General features: G+C 40.1%; 1 protein-coding gene and 1 pseudogene across 1 annotated transcript; both read right to left on the minus strand.

The window, feature by feature from the left end:
- Nucleotides 1-15,083: 15,083 nt before the first annotated feature.
- Nucleotides 15,084-15,558, minus strand: LOC122913348 (annotated as a pseudogene).
- Nucleotides 15,559-18,620: 3,062 nt separating this feature from the next.
- LOC122911723 (vomeronasal type-1 receptor 4-like) lies at nt 18,621-19,643 on the minus strand. Its single transcript, XM_044256710.1, has one exon. It carries the CDS (start codon nt 19,641-19,643, stop codon nt 18,621-18,623), a length of 1,023 nt encoding a protein of 340 aa, XP_044112645.1.
- Nucleotides 19,644-20,098: the final 455 nt, after the last annotated feature.

Genomic DNA, 20,098 nt, shown 5'->3' on the forward strand with positions numbered 1-20,098 from the left:
TGGGTATTAAGAAGGGCATGTATTGCATGGAGCACTGGGTGGGGTGCATAAACAATGAATCTTGGAGCACTGAAAAAATAAAATAAAATTTAAAAAGAAAAAACAAAGGACAAGAGTATCATTGTAGCCTCAGAATAGGAAAGTATTTCTTGGACAGAATAATAAACATTATGTATAAAGGAGGGAATAGTTGTATTAATATTAAGCTTTTTTCCTCATCAGAACAAGCACAAGACAGGTGCACAGAGAGGATGAAAAAATTAACAGAAGAAAAATGTCCAACACACATACACAATCACTATAAATCAATAAAGACAATGCAATAGTAAACACGGACAAATTAAACTAATATATATTTCAAAAAAGGTCGCCCAATGTCCAATAAATATCTGAAAGGATGTTCAACTTCCATAGTATTTCAGGAAATGAAAATAAAATGACGACTTGGTACCATCACACACCAACCAGAAGTCAAAAATAAAAATAAAATCAAACCTGTTGGGCGCCTGGGTGGCTCAGTGGGTTAAGCCGCTGCCTTCGGCTCAGGTCTTGATCCCAGGATCAAGTCCTTCATCAGGCTCTCTGCTTCAGCAAGGAGCCTGCGTCCCCCTGCCCCCTCCTGCCTCTCTGCCTACTTGTGCTCTCTGTCTGTCAAATAAATAAATGAAATCTTTTAAAAAAAGATCAAACCTGTTGGCAAAGATGTGGAAAATCTGAAAATCTCCCACATGGCTGGTGGGTATGAAACTTCCTACAAACATTTTTCAGACCTGTTTGGCACTGTCCTCTTTTTTTAAAAAATATTTTTTAATTAATTAATTTTATTAACTTGTATTGTAATATTTACCCCAGGGGTACAATTCTGTGAATCATCAGGCTTACACATTTCACAGCACTCACCCTAGCACATACCCTCCCCAATGTCCATAACCCAACCACCCTCTCCCTATGCCCTTCCCCACAGCAACCCTCAGTTTGCTTTGTGAGATTAAGAGTCTCTTATGGTTTGTCTCCCTCCTGATCCCATCTTGTTTCATTTTCCCCCTCCCTACCCCCCAGAGCCCCACCCTACCTCTCAAATTCCTCTTATCAGAGATATCATATAGTTGTCTTTCTCTGATTGACTTATTTAACTCTGCATAACAGCTTCTAGTTCCATCCTCGTGGTTCCAAATGGCAATATTTCATTTCTTTTGATGGCTACATAGTATTCCATTGTGTATATATACACACCAGACCTTTTTTTTTTTTTTTTTTTTTTGGCTTTTAGATCCCTGCTGAAAGGGTGGCCTTTATTAACCTCCTTGGCTTTTGTCAAGAAGAGATGTACTTCCAATGAGTCTTGATTCATCATACTTGCACAGTCATACACACGCACACTACAAAGAAACAACAAAACAATTTTTTCTACTTTTCCTTTTGCATTATTAATCACTGTTCTGCCTGGTGTTTATTTAACCACTTTGAACATATCTACATACGAATTATAGAAGTATGTATTGCATTCTATCTTTTAATGGCATTTTTTCTTTATTTCCTAATAAATAATGAACTTCTTGAATAGCTTAATCCCACTTGACAGTCTGACAATCCTTCCATAAGATTTTCATATAGTAAATGTGTGATAATTGTTAATTAGAACTACACATAAAAACACTGAAATGGGGGCACCTGGGTGGCTCAGTGGGTTAAACCTCTGCCTTTTGCTTGGGTCATGATCCCAGAGCCCTGGGATCGAGCCCCACATCGGGCTCTCTGCTTGGCGGGGAGCCTGCTTCTCCTTCTCTCTCTGCCTGCTGCTCTGTCTACTTGTGATCTCTCTCTCTCTATGTCAAATAAATAAATAAAATCTTAAAAAAAAAAACTCAAGCATGGAGAACACTAATTAAAAAAAAACACTGAAATGTAAAAATGTTTAAAAATCAGAAGTAATTTCTTCTCACTTTGAAATACTGTTAGCTATTCTTTTTTATTTTTAAAAAGATTTTATTTATTTTTTAAAATTTATATTTTATTTATTTATTTATTTTTAAAATTTTTAAAATTTATTTTCAGCATAACAGTATTCATTGTTTTTGCACCACACCCAGTGCTCCATGCAATCTGTGCCCTCTCTAATACCCACCACACCTTCTTTAAACATTCTTCTGTTGATGGACATCTAGGTTCTTTCCACAGTTTGGCTATTGTGGACATTGCTGTTATAAACATTCTGGTGCACATGCCCCTTCGGATAACTACATTTGTATCTTTAGGGTAAATAATCAGTAGTGTGACTGCTGCGTTGTAGGGTAGCTCTATTTTCAACTTTTTGAGGAACCTCCATGCTTTTCCAGAGTGGTTGCACCAGCTTGCATTCCCACCAACAGCGTAGGAAGGTTCTGCTTTTCCACATCCTCACCAATATATGTCATTTCCTGACTTGTTAATTTTAGCCATTCTGACTGCGAGGTGGTATCTGATTGTGGTTTTGGTTTGTATCTCCCTGATGCTGAGTGATATGGAGCACTTTTTCATGTGTATTTTGGCCATCTGGATGTCTTCTTTGCAGAAATGTCTGTCCATGTCTTCTGCCCATTTCTTGATTGGATTATTTGTTCTTTGGGTGTTGAGTTTGATAAGTTCTTTATAAATTTTGGACACTAGCCCTTTATCTGATATGTCGTTTGCAAATATCTTCTCCCATTCTGTCAATTGTCTTTTGGTTTTGTTGACTGTTTCCTTTACTGTGCAAAAGCTTTGGATCTTAATGAAGTCCCAATAGTTCACTTTGCCCTTGCTTCCCTTGCCTTGGGTGATGTTTCTAGGAAGAAGTTGCTGCAGCTGATGTCAAAGAGGTTGCTGCCTGTGTTCTCCTCAAGGATTTTGATGAATACCTGTCTCACATTAAGGTCTTTCATCCATTTTGAGTCTATTTTTGTGTGTGGTATAAGGAAATGGTCCAGTATCATTCTTCTGCATGTGTCTGTCCAATTTTCCCAACATCATTTGTTGAAGAGACTTTTTTCCATTGGACATTCTTTCCTGCTTTGTCGAAGATTAGTTGACCATAGAGCTAAGATTCTATTTCTGGATTCTCTATTCTGTTCCATTGATCTCTGTGGCACCGTAGACCCTATATACCACTGCCAATGAATGATCAATAACTGCATGCAGCAATAAATTCACAAACAGGATAGGAAATGACAAAAGCTAAATAGAAAAGAGTTCATGCTCCATTACTTCCTTCTCAAACTCAACACCCAAAAAATCAGATAACCAAGTCAAAAAATGGGCAGAAGACATGAACAGACACTTATCCAAAGAAGACATACAAATGACTAACAGTCACATGAAACAATGTTCATCATCATTAGCCATCAGGGGAATTCAAATCAAAACCACATTGAGGTGCCACCTTAGACAAGTTGGAATGGCAAAAATTAACAATGCAAGAAACAACAAATGTTGGAGAAGTTGTGGAGAAAGGGGAACCCTCTTACACTGTTGATGGGAATGTAAGTTGGTGTGGCCACTTTGGAAAACAGTGTGGAGTTTCCTCAAAAAGTTAAAAATAGAGCTTCCCTATGACCCTGCAATTACATTACTGGGTATTTACCCCAAAGATACAGATGTAGTGAAAAGAAGGTCCATATGCACCCCAATGTTCATAGCAGCAATGTCCAGGATAGTCAAAATGGGGAAGGAGCCAAAATGCCCTTCAACAGACAAATGGATAAAGAAGATGTGGTCCATATATACAATGGACATATTACTCAGTCATCAGAAAGGATGAATACCCAACTTTTGCATCAACATGGATGGGACTGGAGGAGATTATGCTAAGTAAAATAAGTCAAGAAGATAAAGCCAATTATCATATGGTTTCACTTATATGTGGAACATAAGGAATAGCATGGGCATTAGGAGAAGGAAAAAATGAAGGGAGAGAAATCGGAGTCGGAGATGAACCATGAAAAACTATGGACTCTGGGAAACAAACTGAGGGTTTTAGAAGGGAGGGGGTGGGGAATGGGTGAACTGGTGATGGATTGTATGGAGCACTGGGTGTTACACACAAACAATGACTCATGGACTATTACATCAAAAACTAGTGATGTGGAAAAAAAAAACCACTAGTGATGTGGGCATCTGGGTGGCTCAGAGGGTTAAGCCTCTGCCTTCAACTCAGGTCATGATCTCCGGGTCCTGGGATTGAGTCCCACATCAGCTCTCTGCTCGGCAGGGAGCCTGCTTCCTCCTCACTCTCTCTGCCTGCCTCTCTGCCTGCTTGTGATCTCTGTCAAATAAATAAATAAAATCTCAAAAAAAAAAAACAACAACAACTAGTGATGTACTGTATCGTGACTAACATAACACAATTAAAAAAAAATGCAAAGCAGGCTAAAGTGACCTATGATGTTCCATACCAGGGCATTCATTACCCAAGAAACGTCAGGGAGTTTGACAATATTCTGTTTAATGAACTAGGTACTGAGAACAGAAAGGTGATATCTTTCTTTTTTTTTTCCTTTTTAAAAAACTTTATTTTATTTTTTCAGCGTTCCAAGATTCATTGTTTATGCACCACACCCAGTGCTCCATGCAATATGTGCCCTCCTTAATACCCACCACCAGGCTCACCTAATCCCTCAAACCCCCTCCCCTCCAAAAACCTCTGTTTCTCAGAGTCTACAGTCTCTCAAGGTTCATCTTCCCCTCTGATTTCCCCTAATTCACTTTTCCTTTACTTCTCCTAATGTCCTCTGTGTTATTCCTTATGCCCCACAAGTGAGTGAAACCATATGATAATTGACTCGTTCTGCTTGGTTTATTTCACTCAGCATAATATCCTCCAGTCTCATTCATGTTGTTACAAAAGTTGGGTATTCATCCTTTCTAATGGAAGCACAATATTCCATTGTATATATGGACCGTATCTTCTTTATCCATCCATCTGTCAAAGGGCATCTTGGCTCTTTCCACAGTTTGGCAACTGTGACCATTGCTGCTAGGAACACTGGAGTACATATGGCCCTCCTTTCACTACATTTGTATATTTGGGGTAAATACCCAGTAGTGCAATTGAAGGGTCATAGGGTAGCTTTATATTTAATTTCTTAAGGAATCTCCACACTGTTTTCCAAAGTGACTGCACTAACTTGCATTCCCACTAACAGTGTAAGAAGAGGGTTCCCCTTTCTCCACATCCTCTCCAGCACATTTGTTTACTGTCTTGTTAATTTTGGCCATTCTAACTGATATAAGGTGGTATCTCACTGTGTTTTGGATTTGAGTCTTCCTGATGGCTAACGATGATGAAGATTTTTTCATGGGTCTGTTAGCCATTTGTATGTCTTCATTGGAGAATTGTCTGTTCATGTCTTTTGCAGAAAGGTGATATCTTTCTCAACTTATGACTCGTGCAGGTGCCTTTTAGATTTTTTAAATACATCTCACCAATAGAGAAGATGGGATGTGAGAAGAGAGGAAAAAAATGGTGGAGGAGTAGGGGACTCCATTTCAACCGGTCCCCTAAATTGAGCTAAGTATCTACCAGACCATTCTGAGCACCCACAAAATCAGCCTGAGATGCAAGAAGATATAACTGGATCTCCACAAACATAATTATCTCCAGCGGTTGGTCTTGAACTATAAAGTGGGGATCCGTGACTCTGTGGGCAGATATCAGAAGATAAACGGAAGGGAGGGAGCTGCCATAAGTGCCTGAGCTGGGAAGGTGAAATAACACAGGAATTCGCAAAAGCCTCCCACACTGGGGACCGTGCACAGATTTGCAGACCCCAGTAGCAGCAGGGAAAGGACTTTAGGGTAGCCCCCTAGACTGAAACCTGGAGCTTTGGAGGTACATGTGTGAACTGGGGGCAGCTTGTGGTTTTAGCACAAAGGGCAGAGAAGTGCCCAGAATGGAAGTGAGGGCTGTGAGTACTGCAGTGGGGCACACACCCTAGGACAATGCAGGTTTTAGCAGCATGGACAGAAACAGAGACAGTGTAGCCTGAAAAGCTCAGTGAAGATCAGACTGATCTCTCTGTTTGGAGACAGAGCTTTGGATATGGTCATTTCTGCTCTGACTCTTGGAAGAGATGCAGAAAGCTGCCAGAGAACAAAAGCCCCCCCAGCAACAGTTTTCACTGAGCCCATCCCCCCCAGGGGGCAGGGCAACTCTGCCCAAACAGGGTTGCCAGAGTAACGGTGAGGCAGGCCCTTCTCCCAGAAGACAGGCTGGTCCACAGATAAGCTAAACCATATGATAACTGACTCCCTCTGCTTGACTTATTTCACTCAGCGTAATCTCTTCCAGTCCTGCCCATGTTGATACAAAAGTTGGGTAGTCATCCTTTCTGATAGAGGCATAAGACTCCATAATATATAAGTCAATCAGAGAGAGTCAATTATCATATGGTTTTGCTTATTTGTGGAGCCTAAGGAATAACACGGAGGACATGGGGAGGGAGATGGAAAGGAGAAGACAGTTGGGGGAAATTAGAGGGGGAGATGAACCATGAGAGAATGTGGACTCTGAGAAACAAACTGAGGGTTTTGGAGGGGAGGGGAGGTGGGAGGTTGGGTGAGCCTGGTGGAGGGTATTATGGAGGGCATGAATTGCATGGAGCACTGGGTGTAGTACATAAACAATGAATTCTGGAACACTGAAAAGAAAGTTAAAAAATAAATAAAATTAAACAAAGGAAAAAGAATACAGGCTAGAAGAACAAGAGGCCAATAGCCCTGAGGTCCTTATAAAATGGGTGCATCTTGCTTGGGTTGTGGTCAATAATTTGGGCTCTTTACATTCCCTCAACCACCCCTCAACAGAATAACTAGGAGAAACCCCCAACACAAGAAAGAACCAGAGAAAGTGGCCTCTGCCACAGAATTACTGGATATGGATATAACCAAGATGTCAGAAATTGACTTCAGGGGAACAATTATCAAGGTGACATCTAGGCTTAAGAAAAATACTAATCTAAATATCCACGTAAGGGGATAAGATAATAGCTAGTTACTGGTTACCTGGAAACTGTTTTCCACAGTCTTTCTTTTTTTTTTTTTTAAGATTTTATTTATTTATCTGGGGGGGGAGCGAGCACAGGCAGACAGAATGGCAGGCAGAGGCAGAGGGAGAAGCAGGCTCCCCGCTGAGCAAGGAGCCCAATGTGGGACTCCCAGGACACTGGGATCATGACCTGAGCCAAAGGCAGCTGCTTAACCAACTGAGCCATCCAGGCGTCCCCCACAGTCTTTCTAAACAAATAAAAATTATCTTTTTATTATTACAGTACTCTAACTGGTTTTAGATGGCTGTCGTGAATGTTGTGAATATTTAGCATAGTTTAGTGTTAGTTATTAATTGTTTTTAGGCATTGAGCTCTCAGAGTCAAAATTAATACCTGTTTTAGGCTGAAAACACTTAGAATCATCTTAGTAGTTTAGCGCTTTAGCTTGGAGTCAAAGTACTGGATTTATTTTCAAGTTACTTAGAATTCTACATAGATCAAATATTATTCTGCTCACGGAAAAGCATACTGTGGAAGCCCTTTAGCTGGAATGGTCCGAAGGCTCACCTTCGGTACTTGGGGCTGAAAATGACCTGCGAGGAGGTTCCAGAAGGTTTATTTGAGGGTAAGTCCCAAATTCTTTAAAATATTTTGTGTGTTTTACAAGGGAGTGGAAAGGGAATGTTTATATTCTGGTAAACCTTAGGGCTCTTTTGATTATTGTGTTTTGCATATATGAATAGACCTAATATTCAGTGACCACCAACTAATTCTGCCACCTGTGCAGGTGGTGAGAGTATAGTACTTCGTTACAAAGCCATCTGGGTACAGTCCACAGATACCTGAAGATGTCCTAGTTAAATGTATAATAGCAGAGACTTCCCAAGGTTGAAGTGTGAACAGAAATGTAAGCAAACTGTAGATATAAATTGCATTGCTGGGAAGTTAAAGAAATTGTAAGGCCTAAAATGCCTGTAAAGGAAACCTCTACAGAGCATAAATATTTCTATCGCAGAGAAAGGAGGAGGTCAAATAAATGAGGCAATACTTTTGCAAACTTTGGATAATTTTTTTTGCTCCCTGTTTAGCTTTACTTCCTTTTTGTTTTTTTAATCTTAGATTTTTATAAATATATGTGCTGAAAAGAGTCCTAAGTGAAATGGGATGGAAGTTTTATTTCTTTGGGATTTTTCATGACTTTAGAGTACCATTATTGTGTTTAGATGTTGCTATGTAAGTGCAACATGAATTTCACTTTTATTTATTTATTTATTTATTTATTTTTTTTTTTTTAAGATTTTATTTATCCATTTGACAGAGAGAGATCACAAGTAGTTAGAGAGGCAGGCAGAGAGAGAGAGGAGGAAGCAGGCTCCCTGCCGAGCAGAGAGCCCGATGCGGGACTCGATCCCAGAACGCTGGGATCATGACCTGAGCCGAAGGCAGCGGCTTAACCCACTGAGCCACCCAGGCGCCCTTTTTTTTTTTTTTTTAAGATTTTATTTATCCATTTGACAGAGAGAGATCACAAGTAGTTAGAGAGGCAGGCAGAGAGAGAGAGGAGGAAGCAGGCTCCCTGCCGAGCAGAGAGCCCGATGCGGGACTCGATCCCAGAACGCTGGGATCATGACCTGAGCCGAAGGCAGCGGCTTAACCCACTGAGCCACCCAGGCGCCCTGAATTTCACTTTTAAATAAACATTTGAAGGGTGCTTTACGGCACAGTTAAAAAAAAGAAAAATATTAATGACAATATAGAATCTCTAAGGGCAAAAATGAGATGTAACCAGGCCAAACTTAAAAATGCAATGAATGAAATGCAGTCTAAGCTGGATATGCTGACTGCCACGGTAAACAAGACACAAGAATAAATTAGTGAGATAGAGGATAAAATGATAGAAAAGATAGAAATTGAGGCCACATGGGAAATACAAATTAAAACCCAAAGAATCAAACTGTGAGAGATTAGTGACAGAATGAAACTTTCCAATATCAGAATTATTAGGATCCCTGAGGGGGTGGAGAGAGAGAGACATCTAGAAGATATATGAGCAAATAATACCTGAGAACACACCTAATCTAGGGAAGGAAACAAGCATTCATGTCCAAGAGGCAGAGAGGATCCATCACAAGATCAATGAGAACAAACAGGTGCCACAACATAAAATAGTATAATTTGTAAATCTTAGATTCAAGGAAACAACCTTGAAAGTGGTGAGAGGGAAGAGATTTCCTATGTACAGAGGGAGGAACAATAGAATAACATCAGACCTATCCAAAGAGATCTGGCAAGCCAAAACGGGTGGCAAGACACATTCAGGGTACTAAATGGGAAGAACATGCAGCTAAGGATACTTCATCCAGCAAGGCTGTCATTCAGAATGGATGGACAGACAAGCACCTTCCAAAAATGGCAGAAATTGAAAGAATATATGACCACCAAGCCAGCCCTGTAAGAAATATTAAGGGGGGTTCTGTAAAAGGGGAAAGACCCAGGAGTGATATAGAACAGAAATATACAGAGACAATCTATAGAAACAAAGATTTCACAGGCAACACGATGACAATAAGATCATATCTTTCAATAATCACTCTCAACGTGAACCACCTAATGCTCTCATGAATTGGCACAGGGTTGCAGATCAGATAAAACTACAGGATCCATCCATATTCTGTCTACAAGAGACTAATTTTGAACCTAAAGATACATTCAGACTGAAAGTGAAGGGATGGAGAATCATTTTTAATGCCAACAGACTGCAAAAGAAAACTAGGGTAGCAATTCTCACATCAGACAAATTAGTATACTAAAGGCTGTAGTCAGAGGTACAGAAGGATACTATATCATGCTTAAAGGGTCTATCCAACAAGAGGATCTAACAATTGTAAATATCTATGCCACCAGTATGGGAGCAGCCAATTACATAAGCTTAACCAAAATAAACATACTGATAATAATATGCTAATTGTAGGAGATGCAACACTCCACTGTCAGCAATCCACAGGTCATCTAAGCAGAAAATCAACAAAGAAACAAGAGCTTTGAATAACAAACTGGACCAGATAGACCTTATAGATATATACAGAAAATTCCATCCCTAGACAACAGAATACTCTTTTTCTTGAATGCACATGGAACTTTCTCCAAAATAGACCACATACTGGGTCACAAATCAGGTCTTAACTGATACTGAATGACTGAGATTATTCCCTGCATATTCGCAGATGTCAATGCTTTGAAACTGAGACTCGATCACAAGAAAAAGTTTGAAAGAAATTCAAACACTTGAAAGCTAAAGACCATTCTGATTAAGAATGTTTGGGTCAAACAGGAAATAAAAAAGAACTTCAACAATTTATGGAAACCAAGGCGAATGAAAACACATCGGTCCCAAACCTATGGGATACTGCAAAGGGGAAATACATAGCCATCTGAGTCTCACTAAAAAAAAAAAAAAAAGAAAGAAAGATTGATTCACCAACTTTACACCTTAAAGAACTGGATAAACAACAACAACAACAAATGAAATCTAAGCCATGCATGAGAAGAGAAATAATTAAGATTCGAGCAGAGATCAGTGAATTATAAAGCAGAAATACAGTAGAGCAGATCAATGAAACTAAAAGTTGGTTCTTTGAAAGAATCAATAAGCTCAATAAACCACTGGTCAGATTTATCCAAAAGAAAAGAGAAAGGACCAAAATCAATAAAATTATAAATGAAAGGGGAGAGATCATGACTAAGACCACGGAAATATAGACAATTATCAGAAATTATTATCAACAACTATTAGCCAATAAATTAACCAACCTAGAAGAAATTGATGCCTTCCTGGGAACCTACAAACTACAAAGCTGAAACAGGAAGAAATTTATAACCTGAATAGACCAATAATCAGTAATGAGATTGAAGCAGTGATCAAAAAATGAGAGTCCAGGACTGATGGATTGCCTAGGGATTTCTACCAAACATTCAATGAAGAAATAACACCTAGTCTCCTGAAGTTGTTTCAAACAATAGAAAGAGAAGAAAAACTTCCAGACTCTTTCTATGAGGCCAGCATTACCTTGATCACAAAATCAGGCAAAGACCCCATCAAAAAGGAGAATTACAAACCAATAACCCTCATGAATATAAATGCCAAAATTCTCAACACCTAGCTCATAGGATCCAACAGTATATTAAAAGGATCATCCACCACCACCAGGTGGGATTTATGCCTGGCACGCAAGGGTGGCAACATTCGCAAATCAATTAATGTGATAGAACAAATTAATTAGATAATTTATAGAGAATAGAAAAGAACCACATGGACCTTACAATTGATGCAGAAAAATAAAACAACCTTTCCTGATTAAAACTCTTGAGAGTGTAGTGATAGAGAGAACATTCGACAATTTTATAAAAACCACCTATGAAAAGCCCACAGTGAATATCATTCTCAATGGGGAAAAGCTGAGAGCCCCCCTCTTTTTAAAAGATTTTATTTATTTGGCAGAGATCACAAGTAGGCAGAGAGGCAGGCTGAGAGGGCGGGGGTGGGGGGCAAGCAGACTCCCTGCCAAGCAGAGAGCCTGATGTGGGGCTCAATCACAGGACTCTGAGATCATGACCTGAGCCGAAGGCAGATGCTTAACCCACTGAGCCACCCAGGCGCCCCTGAGAGCTCCTCTCTTAAGATCAGGAACACAAGAAGGATGCCCACTCTCACCACTATTGTTCAACATAGTACTTGGAAGTCCTAGCAATAGCAATCAGACAACAAGAGAAATAAAAGATATTCCAGCTGGCAAAGAAGTCAAACTCTCTCTCTCTTTGCAGAAGACAAGATACTCTATGTGGAAAACACAAAAGACTCCACTCCTAAATTACTAGAACTCACACAGCAATTCAGTAATGTGATAGGATACAAAATCCATGCACAAAAATCAGTTGCTTTCATTTCATTTTATATTAACACTGTAACTGTTGAAACAGAAATTAGAGAATCAATTACATTTACAATAGAACCAAAAAACTTAAGGTCCCTTGGAAGAAACCTAACCAAAGAGGTAAAGGATCTATACTTAAGAAACTACAGAACACTTAAGAAGGAAATTGAAGCAGACACAAAAAGTTGGAAAAACATTCCATGCTCACAGATTGGATGAATAAACATTGTTAGAATGTCTATGCTGCCCAGAGCAATCTATACTTTCAACACAATCCCAATCAAAATACCATCTGCATTTTTCAAAGCGCTGGAACAATCTTAAAATTTGTATGGAACCAGAAAAGACCCTGAATCACCAAGGAAGTGTTGAAAAAGAAAAACAAAGCTGGGGGCATCAAGTTGCCAGATTTCAAGCTATATTAAAAAGCTGTAATCATGGGGGCGCCTGGGTGGCTCAGTGGGTTAAAGCCTCTGCCTTCGGCTCAGGTCATGATCCCAGGGTCCTGGGATAGAGCCCCACATCGGGCTCTCTGCTCAGCAGGGATCCTGCTTCCTCCTCTCTCTCTGCTTGCCTCTCTGCCTACCTGTGATCTCTGTCTGTCAAATAAATAAATAAAATCTTTAAAATAAAGAAAAAGGCTGTACACATGAAGACAATATGGTACTAGCACAAAAACAGACACATGGACCAATGGAACAAAATGGAGATCCCAGATATGGACACTCAACTCTACAGTCAAATAATCTTTGACAAAGTAGGGGAAAATATCCAATGGAAAAAACAGATTCTCTTCAATAAATGGTGCTAGGAAAATTGAACAGCTATATACAGAAGAATAAAACTTGACCATTAGCTTAGACCATACACAACGATAAACTCAAAATGGATGAAAGACCTCAATGTGAGACAGGAATGCATCAAAATCCTAAGGAAGATCATAGACAGTAACCTTGTCAACATTTGCCACAGCAAATTCTTTCAAGACACATCTCCAAAGGCAAGGAAAACAAAAGTGAACGCAAACTTTTGGAAAGTCATCAAGATAAAAAGCTTCTCCACAGCAGAGGAAATGGTCAACAAAACTAAGAGGCAGCCCACAGAATGGAAGAACGTATTTGTAAATGACAGTACACATAAAGGGCTGGTATCCAAGATCTACAAAGAAGTTCTCAAACTAAACACCCAAAAAACAAATAATCAAGTCAAAAAATAGGCAGAATACATGAACAGACACATCTCTAAAGAAGACATATAAATGACTAACAGACACATGAAAAAATGTTCAACGTCATTAGCCATTAAGGAAATCCAAATTGGAACCACAATGAGACACCGCCTTATACCAGTTGGAATGGCAAAAATTGACAAGACAAGAGACGACAAATGTTGGTGAGGTTGTGGAGAGAGGGGAACCATCTTACGCAATTGGTAGAAATACAAGTTGGTGCAGCCACTTTGGAAAACAGTGTGGAGATTCCTCAAAATGTTCAAAATAGAGCTACCCTATGACCCAGCAATTGCACTACTGGGTATTCATCCCAAAGATACAGATGTAGTGAAAAGAAGGGCCATGTGCACCTCAACGTTCATAGCAGCAATGTCCATAATAGCCAAACTGTGGAAAGAGCCAAGATCCCCTTCAACAGATGCATGGATAAAGAATATATACAATGGCATGGATTGCATGGAGCACTGGGTGTGGTGCAAAAATAATGAATACTGTTATGCTGAAAATAAAAAATAAATAAATAAAAAGAATATATACAATGGATTATTACTCAGTCATCAGAAAGGATGAATACCCCGCTTTTGCATCCACATGGATGGAACCAGGGAACATTATGCTAAGTGAAAAACGTCAAACAGAGAAAGCTAATTTTATCATATGGTTTCACTTACTTGTGGAACATAAGGAATAGCATGGAGGACTTTAGGAGAAGGAAGAGGAAAGTGAAGAGGGGAGATCAGAGGGGGAGATGAACCATGAGAGACTATAGACTGGGAATCAAACTGAGGGATTTGGCAGGGGAGAATGGATGAGCCCAGTGATGGGTACTAAGGAGGGCATGGATTGCATGGAGCACTGGGTATTATATGGAAACAATGAATCATGGAACACTACATCAAAAACTAATGATGTATTGTATGGTGACTAAGATAACATAATAAAACAAATGTTTATAAAATTTTGAAGTAAAGCATGCTAGAACATAGTCTTTACTTTGCACAGTAGTGTTGGGTCATAAAAATGACGATGTAAGAGGAAACCATAAAGCCTTATTACCAATGGGTAAATAACAATGGTTCTGAGACCCTTAAACTTTTTTTCCAAACAATAAAAATTCTCTTTCCAACAGAAAAAAAAGGAGATGGTATGTGAGAAATAGATTAGTGTTGTCCTTATACTATAAAGGTGAGAATTCATATGAATCTCTAATGAAATGATAATGTTGTTAACTTTTAAAAGTTTGCATAAAATTTTACACAAAACTAAGAAATGAGGATACAACTTCCAAAAAGGGGTCAACTAGGTAGAATTACAGCATAAACACTATATTTAAAATTCATAATGTTAGCACAGATAAAGAGAAAACAACACCCATTAATAATCAAATGTACACATTATATTAACCTTAGACTAATAACTATTTTTATAACTTTGACAGAAAATACACATTTAATATAAAATGATGCTTGTTTCATGAAGAGAATAGAAAAATAACACCACGAGCTTCTAAAAAGTTCTGGAGCTCAGTCTCAGGAATGAGTGAGAAGCTTTGGCATCACCCCGAAAGCTGACCATCCTGAGACTCTTTGCATTCGTATGATAGGGGTGGCACAGCACATATGGGAGTATGTGGTTTTGGTCCTTTTAGAAGTATAAGGAGACTACGCAGTCCACACAAGATGCCTTGGCCAAAATGATCAAAGAGAACCAGAGGGCAGCAGGAAACTGCTTCTAAGAAGGGACAGGATGTGATAACTTTGCCTCTCCCAACAATGGAGTGTAGAACAGTCCTTAGATCTTGGTCTTGTTTTAGAAGAGGACACCCAGTGGCCTTGTTGAGGAAAAGCTGTGACCTTTCCCAGGGCAACCTGACCCACCAAGTCTCACTGTTATGGCCAAAGATCAGAAGTATCTGTGGTCTCAGCCCATGATGGCTGCTGGCTGAAATTTTGTACTTGAAATCCTCTCCATACTGGAGAAAACAGGCAGGGTGAGTACCTAAAGCGGCAGCAGCTCCAAACCACAGAAGAGCAAGATGCTGTTCATGATGACATCCTGGCAGAGCACGGAGGTCTGCAGCAGCAGGCAGTAGGAGGACAGCATGGTAGACGGGAAGGTCAAGTCCATTCTATTACCAAGTAGCATCTTACAATGGCAGAGAATTCCTTTTGTACCAAAAAAGACTCACACTCCTTCAATTCCAAAGCTCACGAGCGGTATCACCACATCCTCTACTAGATCAGCTGTTAGCAGATGGTAGCAGGAGAACTTCGTACAGAAATATGAAGAGTTCCAGCAGGAATAGGTAGCATAATACCACCCACTCAGAAAGAACAGGTTTTCCAGGGGGTGGAGGACAGCCCTTTTCCTCTGGACTGTCACCTGGCAATGCCATCTTCACTCTAATTAGCCTTTTTAAATTTTTTTTATTTTTTTATTTATTTTCAGTGTAACAGTATTCATTGTTTTTGCACCACACCCAGTGCTCCATGCAAGCCGTGCCCTCTCCAATACCCACCACCTGGTTCTCCCAACCTCCCACCCCCTGCCCCTTCAAAACCCTCAGATTGTTTTTCAGAGTCCATAGTCTCACATGGTTCACCTCCCCTTCCAATTTCCCTCAACTCCCTTCTCCTTTCTAACTCCTCTTGTCCTCCATGCTATTTGTTATGCTCCACAAATAAGTGAAATATATGATAATCGACTCTCTCTGCTTGACTGATTTCACTCAGCATAATCTCTTCCAGTCCTGTCCATGTTGCTACAAAACAATCTGAGGGTTTTGAAGGGGCGGGGGGTAGGAGGTCGGGATACCAGGTGGTGGGTATTATAGAGGGCACGGATTGCATGGAGCACTGGATGTGGTGCAAAAATAATGAATACTGTTATGCTGAAAATAAATAAAAAATAAATTTTTAAAAAGTTGGGTATTCATCCTTTCTGATGGAGGCATAATACTCCATAGTGGGTATGGACCCTCAACTCTATGGTCAAATAATCTTCGACAAAACAGAAAAAAATATACAGTGGAAAAAAGTCTCTTCAATAAATGGTGCTGGGAAAGCGGGACAGCTATATGTAGAAGAATGAAACTCGGCCATTCTTTTACACCGTACACAAAGATAAACTCAAAATGGATAAAAGACCTCAATGTTAGACAGGAATCCATCAGAAGCCTAGAGGAGAACATAGGCAGTAACCTCTTCGATATCAGCCACAGAAACTTCTTTCAAGATATGTCTCCAAAGGCAAAGGAAACAAAAGCGAAAATAAACTTTTGGGACTTCATCAAAATCAAAAGCTTCTGCACAGCAAAGGAAACAGTCAACAAAACAAAGAGGCAACCCACGGAATCGGAGAAGATATTTGCAAATGACAGTACAGACAAAAGGTTGATATCCAGGATCTATAACGAACTCCTCAAACTCAAAACATACAAAACAGACAAGCATAACAAAAAATGGGCAGAAGATATGAACAGAGACTTCTCCAATGAAGACATACAAATGGCTATCAGACACATGAAAAAATGTTCATCATCACTAGCCATCAGGGAGATTCAAATTAAAACCACATTGAGATATCACCTTACACCACTTAGAGTGGCCAAAATTAGCAAGACAGGAAACAACGTGTGTTGGAGAGGAAGTGGAGAAAGGGGAACCCTCTTCCACTATTGGTGGGAATGCAAGTTGGTGCAGCCTCTTTGGAGAACAGTGTGGAGATTCCTCAAGAAATTAAAAATAGAGCTTCCCTATGACCCTGCAACTGCACTCCTGGGTATTTACCCCAAAGATACAGATGTCGTGAAAAGAAGGTCCATCTGTACCCCAATGTTTATAGCAGCAATGGTCATGGTCACCAATCTGTGGAAAGAACCAAGATGCCCTTCAACGGACGAATGGATAAGGAAGATGTGGTCCATATGCACTATGGAGTATTATGCCTCCATCAGGAAGGATGAATACCCAAATTTGTAGCAACATGGACGGGACTGGAAGAGATTATGCTGAATGAAATCAGTCAAGCAGAGAGAGTCAATTATCATATGGTTTCACTTAATTCTGGAGCATAACAAATAACGTGGAGGACATAGGGAGATGGAGAGGAGAAGGGAGTTGAGGGAAATTGGAGGGGGAGATGAATCATGATAGACTATGGACTCTGAAAAACAATCTGATGGTTTTGAAGGGGCAGAGGGTGGGAGGTTGGGGAAGTCAGGTGGTGGGTATTTTGGAGGGCACATATGGCATGGGGCACTGGATGTGGTGCATAAACAATGAATTCTGTTATGCTGAAAAGAAATTAATAATAATAATAATAATAAAAAGAATACCGGGTGGGGGGGAAATCTCCTACGGGGCCCCTAGGTGGCTCAGTGGGTGAAGCCTCTGCCTTCGCCTCGGGTGATGATCTCAGGGTCCAGGGATTGAGCCAGGTATCTCACTCTCTGCCCAGCAGGGAGCCTGCTTCTCCCTCTCCTTCGGCCTCCCACTCCCCCTGCTTGTGCGCTCTCTCTCTCTCTCTCTCTCTCTCTGTCAGAAATAAATAAAGTCTTTAAAAAAATACACCTCTCCTAAAATTGAGGAAAACTGAAAATCAAGGAGCCACAAACTCCACATGAACAGAAAGGATTTATGTCTCTGCCTTTCAAATGGCTCTCCCTTCACAGCTCTAAATTCACTGGAAGGCCCCACCATAAACTAATCTCAGAACCTCAGGGACATGAGTGTTCGCCACCAAACCCCTTTCTTGCCAACAGGCCCAAATCCCCTTCACAAAGGAGAGAAATATCTGCCTTCCATAGATGCCAATTTTATGGAATTCATGTCATTTAAAACTGTTACAATCACCTGATGTTGTTTAAGAGTTAGGTAATATGTAACTCTATGCTCTCCACTACCCATTTCAGTTCAATCTGTCTGTTTCTACCTGAAAATATTTACAATGCTCATCTACCAAGCTCCCATGACATCATACATCACATGACTAACTATTGCCCCTCTAGTAGGAAAACTACAAAATGATCACTGGCTCCCCAAAACCGTACTCACTGCCTGAAAATCCACTCCAGTACAATTCTCTTCTTTTCACTGATGACCTGTCATTCACTGATCCATTTTCATGTTCCTCTTCCTACACTTCATTTCTTACTTCAATTCTGGGAAATTTAGGTTACAAATTTACCTGACACACTCAAAGACTTCTCTATAATATCCAGATCACTTCAGGACATGGAGTTGCATAGTTTCTGTGCTCCTCCACTGATCATCATCAAAACTTCAAACACATGAGTATTTATAAGATAATTATATAGTATCATATTACAATTACCATTATGACTTATTGTTAACTTTGAAGGAGATGATGTTCTGTTAGCTTCTCATCATTATATTGGGGACCCTAAGGGGGTGAGTGAATTACCAACATTAGGAACATTAAGGAAATTCCTACAATTTACATATTTCTCATAACATGAGGGGATTTTACATTCCTTATCCATGCAAAGCAGACCACGGATATCCTGGGGTCGCGGCTCAAGAGCAGAAAGGGGCTGAGGATTGGGAAACACAGAGTGATTATCAAACTGGCGTTCAGAATGTACCAGCTGAGATAATCAAAAATACCCAAAATAATACGAAATATAGAGGAGAGAGTGTTAAAGTAGACAAAGGTGCTCACCAGGAGAAGGATGGTTTTGGTGGCTGTAGACTCAGGTGACGATGAGGAGATGTTCATCCTAAGAATGTTTTGGACCCTCTGCTTGTGCCTGTACAGGTAAAAGACCATGGAGCTGCTGGCCGAGAGCATAAGCCCCAAGTATACCACATCAGGGAATGACAACAATGCTACATACAATAGGTCATTATTTTTCTCATGACGAAAACTTGAACAGTGCCCAAAACTTTTCCTATTTGTGATGTTTTTGTTCTTCAAAGTGATAGTCATAAACAAAGGATACATGATATTTACTAGTATCTGTATGACCCAGCACAATACAATTGAAGGGACAATGCACTTGGGAGCTTTCCCTTTAAGTGCTGCCCACCTGGAATTCCTAGGGCTGATGGTGATGGCCTGGAAGATACTCAGGAGGCAGGTGGTGCCAATGGACACTCCCCTACCCACCCCACGAACATAGAGGAAAAATTTGCATCCAAAATCACTGACGATATGATACCACGCAAAAGATGACATTGACTCATATATTCCAAGAGAAAACAGGACCAAAATGTTGGCTACAATCAGATTTTTAACAATCAAATCTGTGGACCTCGGCCTACACCCAGTGAAATGGAGGAGGAGATAATGGTAAAGAAGACAGAAGTTCCCCAGGATTCCAACCACAGTCTGTATTAAGATGATCACTCCCACTGCCAGATCCCTGGTGGCCATCCTGACAGTACTCAGTGACTGATATCTGTCTTCTCGGGTAGAGGATCCTGCATGGGAATATGAGGAACGGGCCACACATATCATGTCATATAATTTAATATTCTGCACTTAGCTACACTTCCTACTTTGAAATACTACTAAAAGTTCTTCTGTCATTTAGAGCCTTCCAAGGTTACATACATAACCATTACCAAATACTTGCATGTGTGAATCGCTGGTTTAATGGTCACCCATGGGGATCACTTCTTATTTCTCACAGATTCAGGAGGCATTCCTCACTGCATTCCTCATAAAGATGAGGATAACACAGTTACACAGAGGTGAACTGCTTTGTCTAAATTCACTCACCAATTCAGGGTGGGGACTGGAAACTGGCTGGGCTGGTCACAAAGTTAGTGCACTGAATCCATAATATATAAAAATGCTAGTCAGCAGTGGTCTTTAGATAAACCAGATCTCAATTTAGTTTTACGTTAGCACCTTGCCATCTGAATTGAGACAGCTGCCTTATTTAAAATTTTGTTTGCATATATCACCCA

This window comes from Neovison vison, chromosome 7 (assembly GCF_020171115.1).
Source record: "Neovison vison isolate M4711 chromosome 7, ASM_NN_V1, whole genome shotgun sequence".
Taxonomy (NCBI): Eukaryota; Metazoa; Chordata; class Mammalia; order Carnivora; family Mustelidae; genus Neogale; species Neogale vison.

Excerpts from the sequence above, each read along its gene's own strand:
- LOC122911723 (XM_044256710.1), bottom strand. The coding sequence starts at position 19,643 with ATGATATGTGTGGCCCGTTCCTCATATTCCCATGCAGGATCCTCTACC.